Here is a 14,918-nt window from a genome sequence, read left to right as displayed (position 1 = left end):
GATTCTCGGTCCGCGGGTTCTCCGGGGTGGTGGAGCCGCTGCTGGGGGCCGTGAGGTGGGGCTGGGGTCGGGGCCGAGTGGCTGGGGAGAGGCGTCGGCGGCCGGTCGGTGCCGCGACCCCCGGGGCGCGTCAGGGCGGGGGCGGGTGTCGAGGGCCGGTACGCGGTGCCCCGGCGGCCGCGCTGCCGGTGCCCCGGCGGGAGGAGCAGCGGGCCGAGCCGCGGTTCTCTCTCGGGGCGCCGGCGAATAAAGCCCGGCGGGCCGGAGCCCGGCGCCCCCAACGCCCCAGCGTCACTTCGGCCCGGCCGTCCGCGGCTACCCGGGGCCGGGCCCGTCCTGCGGGTCCCCCCGGGCAGTTCCCAAGCACCGCCCGCCCCGCCGGGGCTCCCGGGCCTCCCAACACCTCCCAACACGTCACCGGGGCTGCTCAGGGGCTGCGGGGACTCGGGCCAGGCGGGTGATGGTGGGGCTGGGACGGGAGTGGTGGGCTGAGCCCCGGGCTTTGGTCTCAGAACTGGGGACCTGGTCACTGTTTCTGGGGCCAAAGCCCGGGGCTGGGTTTGGGAGGGTGGTGGGGTGCATTGTGGTGTGGGTGGGAGGGTGGTGGGAGTCGGGTGGGCATTGGGGCGTGGGAGGGAGGTGGGTGGCCTTTGGGGCATGGGGGAGGGCTGGTGGGTGGCTGTTGGGGCAGGTGCATGGGCCCTCACCAGAGGTGGGGGCCTGGTCGCATTGTTCCCCAACCTTTGGGATGCTGGCATGCACCAGGCAAAATAAAAAGCATGAGGTGGGCAAAACAGCACTTTTCAGACCCCTGCCACCATCTTTGTGTTGTAGCTTAGTCAATATTTGCACAATGCAATGCCCAGCAAAGTTGTCTAATTAACTAATTAGTTAATAGTTATTCAATAATAAAGTATAATTTAAATAGTCAGGTTATGACAGTGAATGATTTAGAACCTGGAGCAGAATGTGTCACCCGCTTGTGCTGGAGGTGCACTCAGCGTCACCCTCTCCCACTTCCAACCTTTTGGCAGTGTTTCTACACCACAGCCAGTATTTACCGGCTGAGGATTCCCCATGGGCTCACCATTACATGATGATACTCGTATGCAAGGAGTGGGAATGACTTACAGCCTCCAGCAATGCTCTCTTCAGCACAGAACAAGAAGCACAGCTTTGATTTCAGATACCCATTCAATGGTTGTATAGCGCTTTGAATATTAAACTCAATATTCGATGCCTGTAAATACATTATTTACTTTCTGTGCGCTATTAGGGTACGACTTTACTGTTTAGGTGATGACAGTGACCTCTGACCTGCCAAAAGCTGTGTCCGCTCTAATGAAGAGAGGCTTGAAAATGCTGGAGGAAAAGGTACTTTCTAGAGCTGAACCAGGAGCACGCTCTGGCTTTGAGATCCGCTGTCTGTCCAGCATTTACACGGCATTTTGACATGTGATGATGAGTCAGTACCAATTACGAAGTACTCTGTAAAGGAGCATTTGCTATTAAACAATGATATTCCTGCTCAAACGCTGGCAGGGGTCAGCATAGGCGCCCCCAGCTTCTGGGGGAAGGGACTTGGAGGGGACCCCTCACGTGCCCCACTGGGGAACAGGGGGGCCAAAGGAGGGGGGAGGCGCAGGGAAAGGACAAAAGGACACCCCAGTTATGCTCTGCAGCAGGTTTATATTCAAACTTTACTCTCTGGCGCGCGGCGAGATGAGAGGTGGCACCCCCCAATGAACCTCCCAGCCCCTGCATACTGAGCACCAGGGTGGCAGTTTGGTGTTCTGCTGGGTTTTGCCTCGTTTTAAGCAGCAAACCAAGGCCGCTTGCCTCGGGTACGAAACAAGATGGTGGTTTTTTTGCGTTATTCCCCAGCAAGGCAGGGGAGCGCTGCTGCTCTCTCCCCTGGCTGACAGAGCCACCCCTCCGTGCCGGGGGACACATGATGTCCCCACGGTGCCCACCACAGGCCCGGGCCCCATCTCTGCGCCACCGAGGGAGGTGCTGGGCTCTCTGGGCCACCCTCAGGGAAGCGGCAGGGCCGGAGCTGGTGGAGCGTGGTGGGGACACGGATGGGGAGCTCTGCAGCGCCTGCCCAGCCTGGCTCCAGCGGTGTTGCACAATGAGGCGGCTCAGGCGGGAGCAGAGGTGAGCTATAGCCACTCCTCCTTCCCACAAGAGTATAAAAATACCAGCATAACTCTTCTTAGCGTTTCTTTCTTTTTTGGATTATTACTTTTTTACAACTTATAAAAAGCTTTTAGCAAACCCAAGTGCGTGCTCCACTAAACTTCTGTTCCATCGTGCAAATTGCTGTGGACTTTGACTTCCAAGTTCACCTGCTTCACCTTCCTGCCTTTCCCCTCGCAGACGCCCCCAGTTTCCCTCAATATGTTAACGTTCCTCACGGTGCAATACCGGCTGTCCAGGGCCCTCCCCGCTCCCCTGGGCAGCTCCACCTTGGTGTTCAGGGGATGCTCCTCCGCGGCGGCTCTGGCAGCCTCCCGCTTCCTCCGCAGCTTTCGACACTTCCTGGCAAGGAGGCAAACTCCGGAAAGCACCAGCAGCAGCAGGGTGACGGCAGCAAAGGCGCTCCCCAGGGAAGCGCCCGTCTGGGATAGGGAGGCCGCGACGGCGGCTTCCTCCCTCTCCAAGATCAGCGACTTCATGTTCGTGCCGTTCTTGATTTGGTCGCCTTCGTTGTCGTAGATCAAGGAGTCGTCCAGCATCAGCCTCCCGTCGCTATCGACCAAGTCCCTGCGGCCGCGCCTCCAGCGGCGGGTGAGGGATCGCTGAACGCGAGGCCCTGCCCTGCTCTCTGGGCCAATGACGTAGATGACTTGCAGGTACCACTGGTGTCCAGCTTCCACCTTTTAAGAAAGGGAAGGCAGGCACACAGTTTATTTTAACCACGGCTTTTAGATCAAGTGATTTTGTTAAGTAAAGGCAGAGCTGGTTGCGTTTTTTCTCCTGTTTCTTGACTCCTATCAACAAAAAAGCTCAGTGTGTTTTTATGAGCACCTGCAATAGTATTTACCACCAAGCAGGTGTTCAGTCTTGTTGTATCTTTGGCAACTGCAATAATTAATTCAGGAACAGAAATAATATGTTTTTAAAGAGATTCTCTCCCGAGTGCTTTGGAAAAAAAAAAATTCACCAGAACAAATTCCTCATCTTCATTTTCTGTGCTGGAGTTTGCTCCGTGACTAGCTCCCCTGCTAATTTATGGTACAATCCTATGTCAGGAAGCCCCTTAGGCAAACAGAAGTCACTGAGTTACAAAGAGGGCCTCTCTGGGGAGGGACAAAAAAAAGCCCAGAAATCAGGATATAAATTCTGCCCTCGATCGAGAGCTTCCTGTGTGTCCCTCCTGTTTCTGCCACCATCTGCTTGGCTCCTCCGAGTCTCATACTTGTCAGCCTCTGCACACAGAGAGGAACTGCAGCCGGAGGTCGCCTGCCCCTGTAATTGGGAAGGGGCGCGGAGAGCTCTGAGCGGCAGCTCCCTTCAGAGGAAGGGACAGAACCGCTTACGTGCCCCACCGCTCAACAAAGACACCGATCTCTCACCTCGCATTTATCCCCAGGCAAATCAGGGAGAGGCCTTGATCTGCATGTGGCAGGTGATCACCTGTACGTGAGGCCACTTCGCTTCACGGAGATCGTGTTGCGGGTGGGAAGGGAGACGGCGCGTCCCACCACGCCAGAAAAGTTCGTTGTGGGTTGCTGTTACACTGCAGAAGGCTGCAAGGCCTACCCTGGCGTGGATTTGGTTTCTCTAGGCAGCGTCGGGCCCAGAGCCTACAATTCACAAAGTATTTGGGACATCCTGGACAGAGAAGTTAGTTTTGGGCTACCGGTATCACTTGGTACGTACCTTGTAGAGAGCATCCACCTTGAGAGTAAATCCATCGACTCCGGGCATGCTGCTTACCGAGTGGAACTCGGACAGATCGGAGGCAAAGTGGGCATCGAAAGGCACGTCGTGGAAATACTTATCCGTCACTTCTGGTTGGTTTCGGTCCTGGAAATCAGAGAGGCGTTATGAAGTGGAGGGTCATCTTTCCAAAGGGAAGCCGGAAGGCAGGTCACTAAATCACACCCACCTACTGCTGCAGAAATCGAACCCAAGTGCCCAGCCTCCACACCTACACGCGGGCACGGACAGTTCTTTAAACACATAGCTCACTGCACAGAAAATATTTATGACCTATAATAGGCACTTCATACTGTTTTAGCGCTGATTGCATCAATGTTAGGTGTGTAGAGCTGAAGATCGGGAGTTGAGTTTAACCAGCCTGCTCAAATACGCGTGCCAAACTAATGCCGTTAACACTACCCTCCTCCTGTGAGCGGTAACGGGGCTGCCAGCGAGGATGCTGGCAAATGTTAACTGCAAAGCATGTAATAAGAGCTGGACACATCTTGGGAGCTAATCGTAGATGTATACAATGAAGGAAAATTTCTGTGTAACTGGTAAATAAATCTCCCTTTATGTGATGCCAGTCCTGTCAATTCCAAGCCATGGTCTAAGCAGAGATCAAGGGAAATTTTAGGAGCTTGGTACTTCACTACTTCTTCTTCCTAATTTGTGGTTTGGGTTTGTTTTGGTTTTTTTTTTGAAGAGCAAGAAATACTCATGGATAAAGACTGAGGAAAAACTGATCTTGTCTTTGTGGTTTGCACCTGTCTGCCCAGTACTGCGAAAACCACATTTCACTTCTCATCCCTTTGTAGTCGGAATCTACTCGTAGTCGGGCCCAAAAAACCCCAAAGAGAAAGCAGAAGCAGAGGACAGTTTTGCAAGCCGGTACTTCAGATCTCTCACAGACGAGGGAAGCGCTTAGCGCAGCGCCACGCTTTATTCTGGCTCTGGTTTTCTGTGGCTGCTCAAAGGTGCAGGTGGCTGGGAGGGTGACGGGGTCAGCTTGGAGACTCTGCAGGATGTTGCAGGGTTGGGGGAAGTCAAACAGAGAAACAGCAGTGTGCTACATTGTCTGGGACAGCCAGGCTAGTGAGAATGCGAGGACGGAACCAGCTGACTATCCTTATGTGCAGCCCCTCCCCGCAAGTGGGGAGGCCATTCAGTTCCCAGGTCGGTTAGGTTAGCAAGAGGCTGAGAGACCGGACTTCTCCGGACACGATCACACACAAAGCTGGATATCGCGCTTTTGTCCACAGCAGAAAACTTACCAAGAGGAGAAATCGGTGTTTCAGGTGCTTGTTGGGTTGAATACAGCCGTACTGGGGCCCCTCGTTATAGACGGTGCCCGTTGGGTCGAAGAAAGGCACGTAGCCATCCTTGCCCGTACACAGATAGACTTTTTCCAACTGCAGTTTGTAAGCGGCATTTAGGTTTTGTTCGGGGTTCCAGAGCACGCGGCCGTACAGGATCTGCCCTGAGGAGGGTGGGAGAAAACGGCCAGGTTAAATCCTCCAATTTGACAAGAGAACCACTGTTAGAGCCAAATGCACCAAACCACATGGGGCTCTGGGATCCGAAGGGTTTGGATTTGCGAGTGCAGATAACAGAGTACTGCGCCAGAGCACATTCTTGTCTTCCGGCCGTGCCATTATAGGGCTGTAACAGGCTCAAAATGCCGTTTGTTGCTGTGAAAGAGGCAAAGCCACATCTGGGTTTTACCCTTCTCTTTCAGAGGAATGAAAGTTGTGAAGACAGCAACATTAGCTACAAAGCAGAACAGTAAAGAGAAAGAAAATAAATCCTACCCTTTGAAAAAGCCCCTTTGTAATCCATTTCTGCCAGAGACATTTCGGATTTGGTGGGGTCCATCAGAAACACCTTCTCATTGTTACAGAGCTGAAACTCCGTGTTTAGGGAGTAGACGACAGGAACCGGGCGGTTTGTCTGCTGGAAGGCAATCGGGATCAAAAACCTGAAGTTGGGTCAGGAAAAGAAGAAGGAGAGGTTTAGTCTGGGCACATCTCAAGTTACACGCTGGTGACCTACACAGTCTGCTTCACCTTCCTTCCCTCCTGCTTTACTATTCATAGTCTAGCAGCCCGTACTGCAGAGGTATGAGACCTAAGGTGACTTGTTGCCCCTCACCCTGCCCCAGTTTTCCAGTAATGGTGCAGGGCTCTGCACAACCAGCTGAAGCCTCCTCCCAACAGGATCGATTTTGCTTCTGTCTGGGAACAGCCGAAGGCTACATGGGCTTCTGCAGCCCCGAGGCTGAAAACCGCTGGCCGAGACTTACGACCCAGGCCAGCCCGTTCTGGGAGTCCAGAGACTCGCTAGATGCGACAGAGGAAAGGCAGGCACACAGATGAAGGCAACTTTTTATAAGAAAGTTCTTTTTTTCTAAAGAAAGCAAAGACTTGTGCTCAGGAATAACAGACCCTGATGTGCTACAGACTGTCTGGAGCACCCTGACCACCAGCTCAGCCCAGCTGTATTTCATCGCCCTGAGGGGGGACAGTCTCGGTTGCAGGGGGCCTCCCGAGCCAGAGGGGATGTTCCTCCCCTCCCCATTTCCCTTCCTGCTGCTGTTGTAGCATGCCACACACCTGCTGGGACCACACAAACAACCCAAACGGGCTGAAACTGTCCTGCCGTGATGATGGGGACTCCTTACCGCTCGGGAGCGTGAGCCGTACAGGGCAGGGGCTTGTCTCCAGGCTCTATCCACGGCTGCGTGGGCTGCACAGTACAGGGGATTAAGAAGATCGTGTACTCTCCCGAGTAGTCCTTCCTGGGAACAGACAGGAGACACTGCGGTCACCAAATGAGACTCCAAGCTGTTCACCCCAGCTGATGTGTTTGCCTGACATCCACCATTTTCTAATTAGTGTAAGCAGGCAAGACAAAGCTCACAGCAGCACCTCTCCCTCGCCCCAGAAATGTCCACCTACTCCAGCAGTCGCAGGAGGGACAAATTTGACCTGCTGTGTTTCACTTGACCCTCTGTGCAAGAGCACAGACGGTGAGAATTAACAGGCACAGACAGAACTAATAATGAAAGGGAATTTTTTAAATAGTGAACCATGTATTTCTAGATCTTAACACACCTACCTCCACCAAGCACCGCACTACTGATTAAGTCAGCCATGGACATGAAATCCTGCTTTTAACTTGCGGACTGCAAAACAACCTTGAGGATGTTGTCACTTCTGGTATCTACCTACCCACTGGCTTAATTGCTAGAAAAAGGCATTTACAAGGAGATGAGCTCATTTTTCCCTCCCTCTACTTTCACAACCAGTAGAGCATTTTCAGCCCTAACAGTGGCTCCCTGCGTGCTCTAGCTCTGAGCCCTTGAACAAGGCTGGCTCCCGACCACTCCACACTATCACTGGGGCTGCTGAAGGGGCAACAGGGCCTAGATTTGAACCTGCTCCGCCGCTGCAGTGAACTACATGCACGTTCATTGCTTAAGAATACTGTGCTGTGGGAAGCTGCTGAAGGCGGCTGAATCTGCAGTCCTCACCTGTTATAGGAGCTGGTGGCTCTCCAGAGCTGGTAGGGAGAGTCAAAAGTCTGAGCGCTCCACAGCAGCTGCAGGTCAAATTCGATCCCTCCCAAATGGTCTGGAGTCATTAGAAAAGACTTGACATCTGGCAGGCTGTGGTGCTCCATTACAAAAAGCCCTGGGGTGAGGATAAGGAGGTGACAGATAAGGCAGAGTTCAGGGAGGTCCCATGCCACACACCTCAGCACAGAGGGACTCCTCGTGGGAAGAGGGACTTGTTCTGCTACCTATGTTTTCAGGACAGATCTGTATTTGTACGTTGATTGCTTCCTCTGTTAGGACTAATGCGCTCACCTCTGAATTTGGCCTGTGTCTTGAACTCGATAACCAGCCGGCCGTCCTCGCGGATGTAGATCCTGATTATCTGCAGCCGGGCTGAGAGAACGCTGTCCGTCTGAATCCCTGCACAGCGCAGCAAGAACAAAGTCACTGGGGAGGCCACACAGCACAGTCGGTCCTCACGCGGGCTCTGTCAGCCCCACATAGCTCCGGAAACTTTCGAGAGCTCCAGAAAAGCACAGTTTAATCAGGTTCATCCTCCAGTGAGCCAGCTATGTGCTTCCTCCACTATCCACATGTGCCACCTAAGTCTCACTCAAGCATAAAGGAAGTAAATATACTGAGTTCCCCGCTATGATTAGCCTGTGAATGTAACTTGTTTTACAAAATAAGTTGTAGATAATTCTTTCTAGGTATTCCTGGCCTTAATTCCTGGGTGGCCCTCCATGAACAAAGCTCTGCGAGTCCCTCCTCTACAATTCTTAGTGTCACCGCTGGCAGAATAAAATCCAAGGTGAGGCAGTGAGGCACTGTCTGCTCCTTGTAGCCCGTTGAGCAGCAAGGCTGCAGGCAGGGGTTCACTGCACACACAGGCTCCAAATATTGTGGGAAATGAAAATCGACAAGCTGGAAATAAAAGACTTGCAGGCACAGGGTAAACCACACACAGATGCACGGATAGTAGGTCTTGGATGTAACCACCAGCAGAGGATAGGAGCGATTTAGGGCTTGCCGCTGGGGCTACTGCTGTTTTAACAAACAAGGGGATACTACAGGAAAAAGGTCTGTCTGTGAGGGCTAGGAGGCTGAGGAACGTGACTGCAGCTCCCACACAAGAATCACTGCAAAGTGTCAGAGAAATCACTCCAAACATCCCACAGGGAGCAAACCTCTGCCTGGCTGCGGCAAGTCTGGTGAAGAGAGCGCTCTTTTCCTGCAGCACTTTCCAGGGCTCAGTGACAACTGTTCCCATTAGCAGGAAGAGGCTGGGGGGAAATTGCAGGCCCCTCGCTAAGCTTACACGAATGCAGGCGCACCTGGACGCAGCCTGCATGCCCTTCACTTCGGTGAGTGCTACCCGTGCTCAGGACTGTGGTGGCAGTGCAGAAACTAAGAAAAAAAGAAAAAAACAAGAAGAAACCAATTGTCCTGTACCCCTTCAAATGCCTCAGACCTACCCGTCCTCCAGAGAACGGTATCGTAGAAAAAGGAGAACTCCATCTCTGTGTGATGCTCAAGAGAAGCCCAACCTCTCGGCGCCGTCACGTAAATATAGGACACGTAGAGTGGGACGTGGACTGTTAAGAAGGACTGAGCAGAGTCCCGTACCTGTCAATAAAACCCAAAAAAGGTGGCTATGCACCTGCCAAAGGAAAGGCACTGGCCCAGACTCACCGACCCCCCCTGCATTCACGTTCTGCTCAGTAAATGGTGAAAAAAAAGCCAGAGTACCTGCAGCAGAACTCTCCTTTTTAGTTCAGGGCTATGGATGTCCTAAACACAGGGAGGATAATGTGGGGATGAAGTATTTCTGAAGCAATATAATGTCACTGATCCATAAAGACTGAGCATTATTGACAAAGAATTAGCTGATTTACCAAAAAAAGTTATTGCTGGACTGTCGGTCGAAAAATAATAATGAATTGTTGGGAAAAAGTATGCAAGCACAGAGCGCTCCCCACGTACTACGCAACTCCTACCATTACGTCAGAGATGACTGCCTGAACTGTCTTCACCTTTGCACATAAGTACTTTAGACAAACCTGCATTTTAAATAAGAGTAAGTGCTAAAGCACACTGGTGTCATGGTACAAAAAGAGCTGTGGTCACAACTTCACCTCAAAACCCCCTCAGTTTCCAATTCCGTGTATTAAAAATAAGCAACTCTGCTCGCTCAGGACCGGCCCTAAGAGTATATGAAATGCCACCGTTCTCTGGCTATATATACAATGTTTATCATCTGCGGAGCGCAGCTGTACTCCGCAAGCCCCTGAGAGCGCTCAGAGAGATGTCCCAGACTAGCTGGTGCCAGCCTCCACGTACTAAATTATGCAGTTGTTCAGTTCAAGTAGCTTCTCTGAATTTGTACGAATAATTTGAGCTATAAAAGGAAAGTTAACAAAGTATTCCAGCCTGGCAGGAATTAAAAGACATGATGGTGGCTGTAACGTTCTGACTGGGAATTTAATACAAGGATCTAACATTGATGAGATATTCACGGGTGAGATGTACATATTTAATTCGTCCACGAGAGGGCAGTGAGACACGTCTAGTAGCGGAAGTTGCTATTTTGTAGAACATCATTTCTGGCTTTTGGTCAGCCAGTCGGTTAATTAAGAAACGACTTAAAAACTCCCACGACCTCACTCCACTGAGGACTATGAACCGGTGTGCCTCTGCTCTGTTCTTTGCTCATTTATACTGGCTAAGAACACAGTCAAAATTGTAAAAGAGCACAGGTGAGAATGTTTCGTATTTCCAGTACATCCTTATATTAAAAAAAGAGAATATTTTACTGGTGCTCTGAGGATTAAGAGACTAAAACATCTGTCACCCAACCAAAATAAACAAATTAAATGCATTTCACAAAGCACCTTTCTTTTGTAGGTAAAACCCCCCATGCCCTGGCTGTACAGGGGAGAGCAGCAAACATACCCAGCGAATACTCATCAACACAAAGTGGGGCTTTGCCTAAGAACGGAGAGAGGTCTGGATTACGTGGAAGAGTTCTGGATATGGCACCTCACCTGGAAGTCAGCGGTGACAGAGCCTCCGCAGACATCAATTAATTCAGTCATGTCATAATAAGCATCAAAAGTCCAAATGCAGCTCTTGAGGTTGAGGTGTTTATAGAGCTGGATCGTCTTTGGCTCTCTCACTGTGGGGTCAAACTGGTAAGGGCGGTCATAGCCAGGACCGAGAGTGATGCTGCCGTAGGTCACTTCATCCAGAAACCCTGCCTCTGGGATAGAGACACATGAGGACACTGATCACTCTGGATTTTAAAGAGCTTGAAGACAAGCACTGAGGGCCCGTTTTCAGTCTCAAATCACGACAGTGACTTTTATTGTATTAGGGGCTTAACGGGCTCCTCTCCGTTCATCATCCTAGAGGTCAAACCGAATATACACAAGTCTTCACAAGGGAAGACGTTATGGCAGTGGGGTAAGAATCCTAAAAACCAAACTTATGAACCTACTAATGAAAGGTTGGAGCTAAACTTTAAGAAATGCAGAACAGCTTGAGTATGAAATGAAGAGAATGAAGTAGAACAACCCCCTGCCCACCGTGGAACAAGTGTGCACCCCACTGCCCGGAGCGTTAGACACACAAACTGCCTTTTTTCTTCTGCTCTGGCATTTACTTCAGCAGTGAATTTGCTTTTACTTCTTTACTTCTTGTTGCCACGCTGGAGACCACAATGACTTCGACAGAGTGATCTGCTTCCTGTGGATGCCCCTCCAACTGCATGGGTATCACAGGGCAGATTTGAAAAGCAGAAAATCACCAGCATGGTGCGAACCTACACCCTCCTTGAACAGAGTAATGCTGCTTAACCCCGTTATCTTTTAAACCTTCGCATTGCATCTCATCTTCACTGGGGTGACTCTATTCACTGCCATTAGTACAGGAAGATTAATTATTGCTTACATAATGTCAAGAGAGGCCAGAGGAAGACAAAGCCACCTTCTCTGCATTTCTTCACTCGCTTCTCCCTACACCCAAGTTTGGAAAGCAAAATTCATCTTTAAAAATTACCTGAGATGCCTTTGAGGTCTCTGATGGTGACCAGGTTTGAGCAGACGTGCTGGTGCCTGTAGATAGACTCGGAGAGAAGGAAATGCAGATTGTGCAGCGGCAGGGTGGAGATGAGGGGCAGCATGCCGTCCTGATGGGGGATCTGCACCGAGATGTGGATTCTGGAACGAATAGTGGGTGAGACAGCAGACAAAAGCAGCCCTGGCAGGCACGGGAGCCTCACGTACTACCCCACACCCCAGAGCAGCACTTCTCAGGCAGAGTGAGCCCGCTAGCGGCAGCCTGATATTTCATTTCAGCTAGGTTTCCCCATCTACACATGTGTTCCTTAAGCTGTCCCACCAACTCCAATTCCCATAGGGGAAGGGCATCCCCTCAGCAGAGCAGGGTGCGAGGAAGAGAGTGGGAACACTACCCTCAGCACCCTACGCTGTTCAAGAGGGCACACTGCATGGAGGGATGTGGTTTCAGACACACGTTCTCCTCTGGAGCCAAGCCAGCTCTGTAACTCTGTGGGGCCCGGTGAAGGACAGCGCTCTCCCCTTCCGCAGGCTCGTACCTGTTGGGATGCTCCTTGTGCTTGACATCCAAGTACTTCAGAGTGGCAATGAAGGACTGCGCCTGGAAACCTCGGGCCGTCCCTGCGACCACAGGAGTGTGACAAATGGCACTGTCTGTGCCTATGGTAACCACGTTGCTTCTCAGGGGGGTCCCCACATGGCCAGCCTTGTCCACAGCCTTGGCCACACAACGCACGTGGAACCGCCGGCTGAAGTAAATGCTGTCCAGCACCTGCAGGCAACGAGGAGGGAAAAAAACCATGCACGTGGGTCAGACACACCGGTGTTGCAACATCTGACCGTGTAGCAAAATCACTTTGTCCTGGTGTTTTGAGGCAGCATGGAGGCGGGGCATGTGCAAACACAAACTAGGAGCACGTGCATGCCGATGTCTGCTTGGCCACTTGGGCACACAGGTGTGATTGGCCTCTTGTTACCTACGTTGCAGTAGATGCTCGAGTATGCTGGGTCCTTTACAGCTTCCTAACTCTGCCCACATACTGAAGGGTGGGGAAGAGGGAGCCTGAGCTGTTATGATCTGCCAGGCTCCATCTGTATCCTGCCACCAGGGATTTACTGAAGAGCCTGGCTGCTCACAGCTACTTCCCACGTCAACAGAAGCGGTGCTTTTGCAGGCTTAGTGAAGACCAGTGCTAAATTTTCTGAACCCAAAAGGAAAAAAAAAAAACCTCAAAGAAGCACCCACACATCTCATGCCAATTCCCAAATCCGAGGAGAGTTTAGGTTTCAATCTGTGTTACTGAAGTGTGCGCTACCCACTAAAAATGTCTCGGATTCACGCACGTGTCTGCATGGTCTGGAAACACACCTGGATGCCTGGGAAGAGCTGAGACATCACAGCTGGGAGCGCCTGGGAAAAGCCCTCAGAGGAAAAGAGTAATTCTGTTTGTGGGGCAGGACGTGAAGAGTCCAGGGACAGAGAGGTCTCAGGCCCCACATGGAGCAATGTAGCAAAATGAGTGCCTGAAGGAACAGCGGTTCATAACTTGAGCTAAGCTCCTCCTGCACCTCGAGCAGGACGGAAGGAAAGCAGACAATCCCACAGCCAAACCCTGGTGACAGAGGTCTCAGCAGCCTCCTGAGCTCTTACACAGGCGCTGCCGCTTTTTCAGACGCGTGACTTCTCAGCTGCAGGAATGCAACCAGCTTTCACACGTGAGCGTTCACAGAGTGCACAGACTGAGAGAGCTGCCCCAAGCCCTTGCTGGCTTACGCTGTGTGCTCTTGCAGCTTCGCCATGCCGGTACCTGGCCCACGTACCTTATGGTTGACGCTAGTGAACGGAGTGTTGTCAGTGATGGTTTCAAAAGGCGACCTGGCTCCATTCCCATCCGTGGGGGTTGCTACTTCCCAGCTGAACTGTATTGAAGACTGGTTGATCCCAGCCTCGCTGCAGCGCTCCTTCATGACAGGGTACTTGGGGAAGTGAGGGTCACAAGGAGTGACACAGATGAGCGGATAGCCCGGGGAAGGGGACCTCTTAGCACCATTCTTGGTCACTTCTTCCACACGGTCGTAATCAGCCAGGGTGACGACCTGTATGGATGCAAGATGGTAGCATTCGCCTGGGGCTGAGGGGAGGGGCACAGAAGGCAAACCTTCCCACACGCTCCAAGCCTGCTACACCATTGCAGCTCTTAATTTTACTTAAGAAACCCCACTGGCATTTTTCAGTCTGTACTTGAAGGGTTCTAAAACACTTCCATTGCAATGGGCAACTTACCACGGGAGGTGCTGGGAGAATCAGGCTCCCTGCTGCCTCCTGATCCAGGATAGTCACTGTTGCAGTGCTGGTATCTCCAAGGACAGCTTCCACTGGGTCATCTGGACCCAACACCAGAGAAAAGGACTCATGCCACTCCCGGTCTTCATTGGACATGATCTCCACCTTAAACACAATGTGGTTCACACCTGTGAGAGGAAATGCAAGAGAAAGAGAACTTGATTCATCATCAGATATTGCTCTGAAGTTCTCATAAAAAAAATCCTGCACAGCCAGTCTAAGCTATGACCACTGAAAGATTATGATAAAATATGCATTATAAAATTTATTTCCGCTCATTGCTGCTAATAATTTAGCCCCTTCCACACAGCAGTCTACTCTACACATAAAACTCCAGCTATGACAACTGATCCAATTGATCCGGTGATAGATTTACTAGCAGGTGTCACCTGAGGATTAATAATGCCCGTCTTGTGTTAGCTGTCTGTAGTAGAAATCTATCATCCGAAGTACATCCCACCCCTGCCGCCAGCAGCTCTGCTCTCTCACACCAGTATGCAGAGCTGTTCAGAGGGCTTCTTGGTCCAGCAACATTGTCTGAGCTGTCGCACTGGATCCTGAAAGGTCTCTGCTGAGCGTTACATCCTCTGAGGACCACTTTACTGTCACCTGCCAGGCGTCAGTCCTTCTTCCTCTGCTCTGATCACCTTTCATTTCACAGCTCAGCCTTTTATGCGTAACAAGATTACAGCCGCAGCAGAGTGCAAGGCTGCAGCTCAGAAAAGTCACGCTTTAAAAAAGACCACACAGTAAGTGGTCTAGGTAGTATATTTAAAATACATTACCAAAGAAACCAGAACTGCCCCCCCAGATCCTTCTCATCCAATGGAGCACTGTGAAGGGATGAAATGTTGTACGTAAGGGAAAACATGGCAAGATTTGGGATGGCCTTCCCATTTTTTCAAGTGACATAAATTCCAGCGAGCACAAAGTCTCAACCACCTTGCTGTCTCCTTAGGTATTTACAGTCTGCCCAGTAAAGAGGTCAGCACCTCCAGGCTGTCATTCCCTCCTC

The 14,918-nt window shown here is 51.3% G+C and overlaps 1 protein-coding gene across 2 annotated transcripts in view; it reads right to left on the bottom strand.

Moving 5' to 3' along the window:
• Window positions 1-1,669: 1,669 nt before the first annotated feature.
• FRAS1 (Fraser extracellular matrix complex subunit 1) overlaps window positions 1,670-14,918 on the bottom strand; it is a 173,675-nt gene continuing 160,426 nt past the window's right edge. For both annotated transcript variants that reach the window (XM_075090041.1, XM_075090042.1), the window contains 13 exons: window positions 13,844-14,031; window positions 13,381-13,656; window positions 12,099-12,331; window positions 11,540-11,700; window positions 10,528-10,742; window positions 8,959-9,109; window positions 7,796-7,903; window positions 7,460-7,619; window positions 6,608-6,724; window positions 5,739-5,905; window positions 5,202-5,407; window positions 3,886-4,032; window positions 1,670-2,879 (listed from right to left, as the gene is read on the bottom strand). In XM_075090041.1, the coding sequence (XP_074946142.1) occupies window positions 2,295-2,879; window positions 3,886-4,032; window positions 5,202-5,407; window positions 5,739-5,905; window positions 6,608-6,724; window positions 7,460-7,619; window positions 7,796-7,903; window positions 8,959-9,109; window positions 10,528-10,742; window positions 11,540-11,700; window positions 12,099-12,331; window positions 13,381-13,656; window positions 13,844-14,031 (2,714 nt within the window). In that variant the 3' untranslated portion in view covers window positions 1,670-2,294. The remainder of the gene's footprint in view (window positions 2,880-3,885; window positions 4,033-5,201; window positions 5,408-5,738; window positions 5,906-6,607; window positions 6,725-7,459; window positions 7,620-7,795; window positions 7,904-8,958; window positions 9,110-10,527; window positions 10,743-11,539; window positions 11,701-12,098; window positions 12,332-13,380; window positions 13,657-13,843; window positions 14,032-14,918) is intronic.

The sequence above is a fragment of the Phalacrocorax aristotelis genome, chromosome 4, assembly GCF_949628215.1.
Source record: "Phalacrocorax aristotelis chromosome 4, bGulAri2.1, whole genome shotgun sequence".
Lineage (NCBI taxonomy): Eukaryota > Metazoa > Chordata > Aves > Suliformes > Phalacrocoracidae > Phalacrocorax > Phalacrocorax aristotelis.
This window is presented reverse-complemented; position numbering and strand designations above follow the sequence as displayed.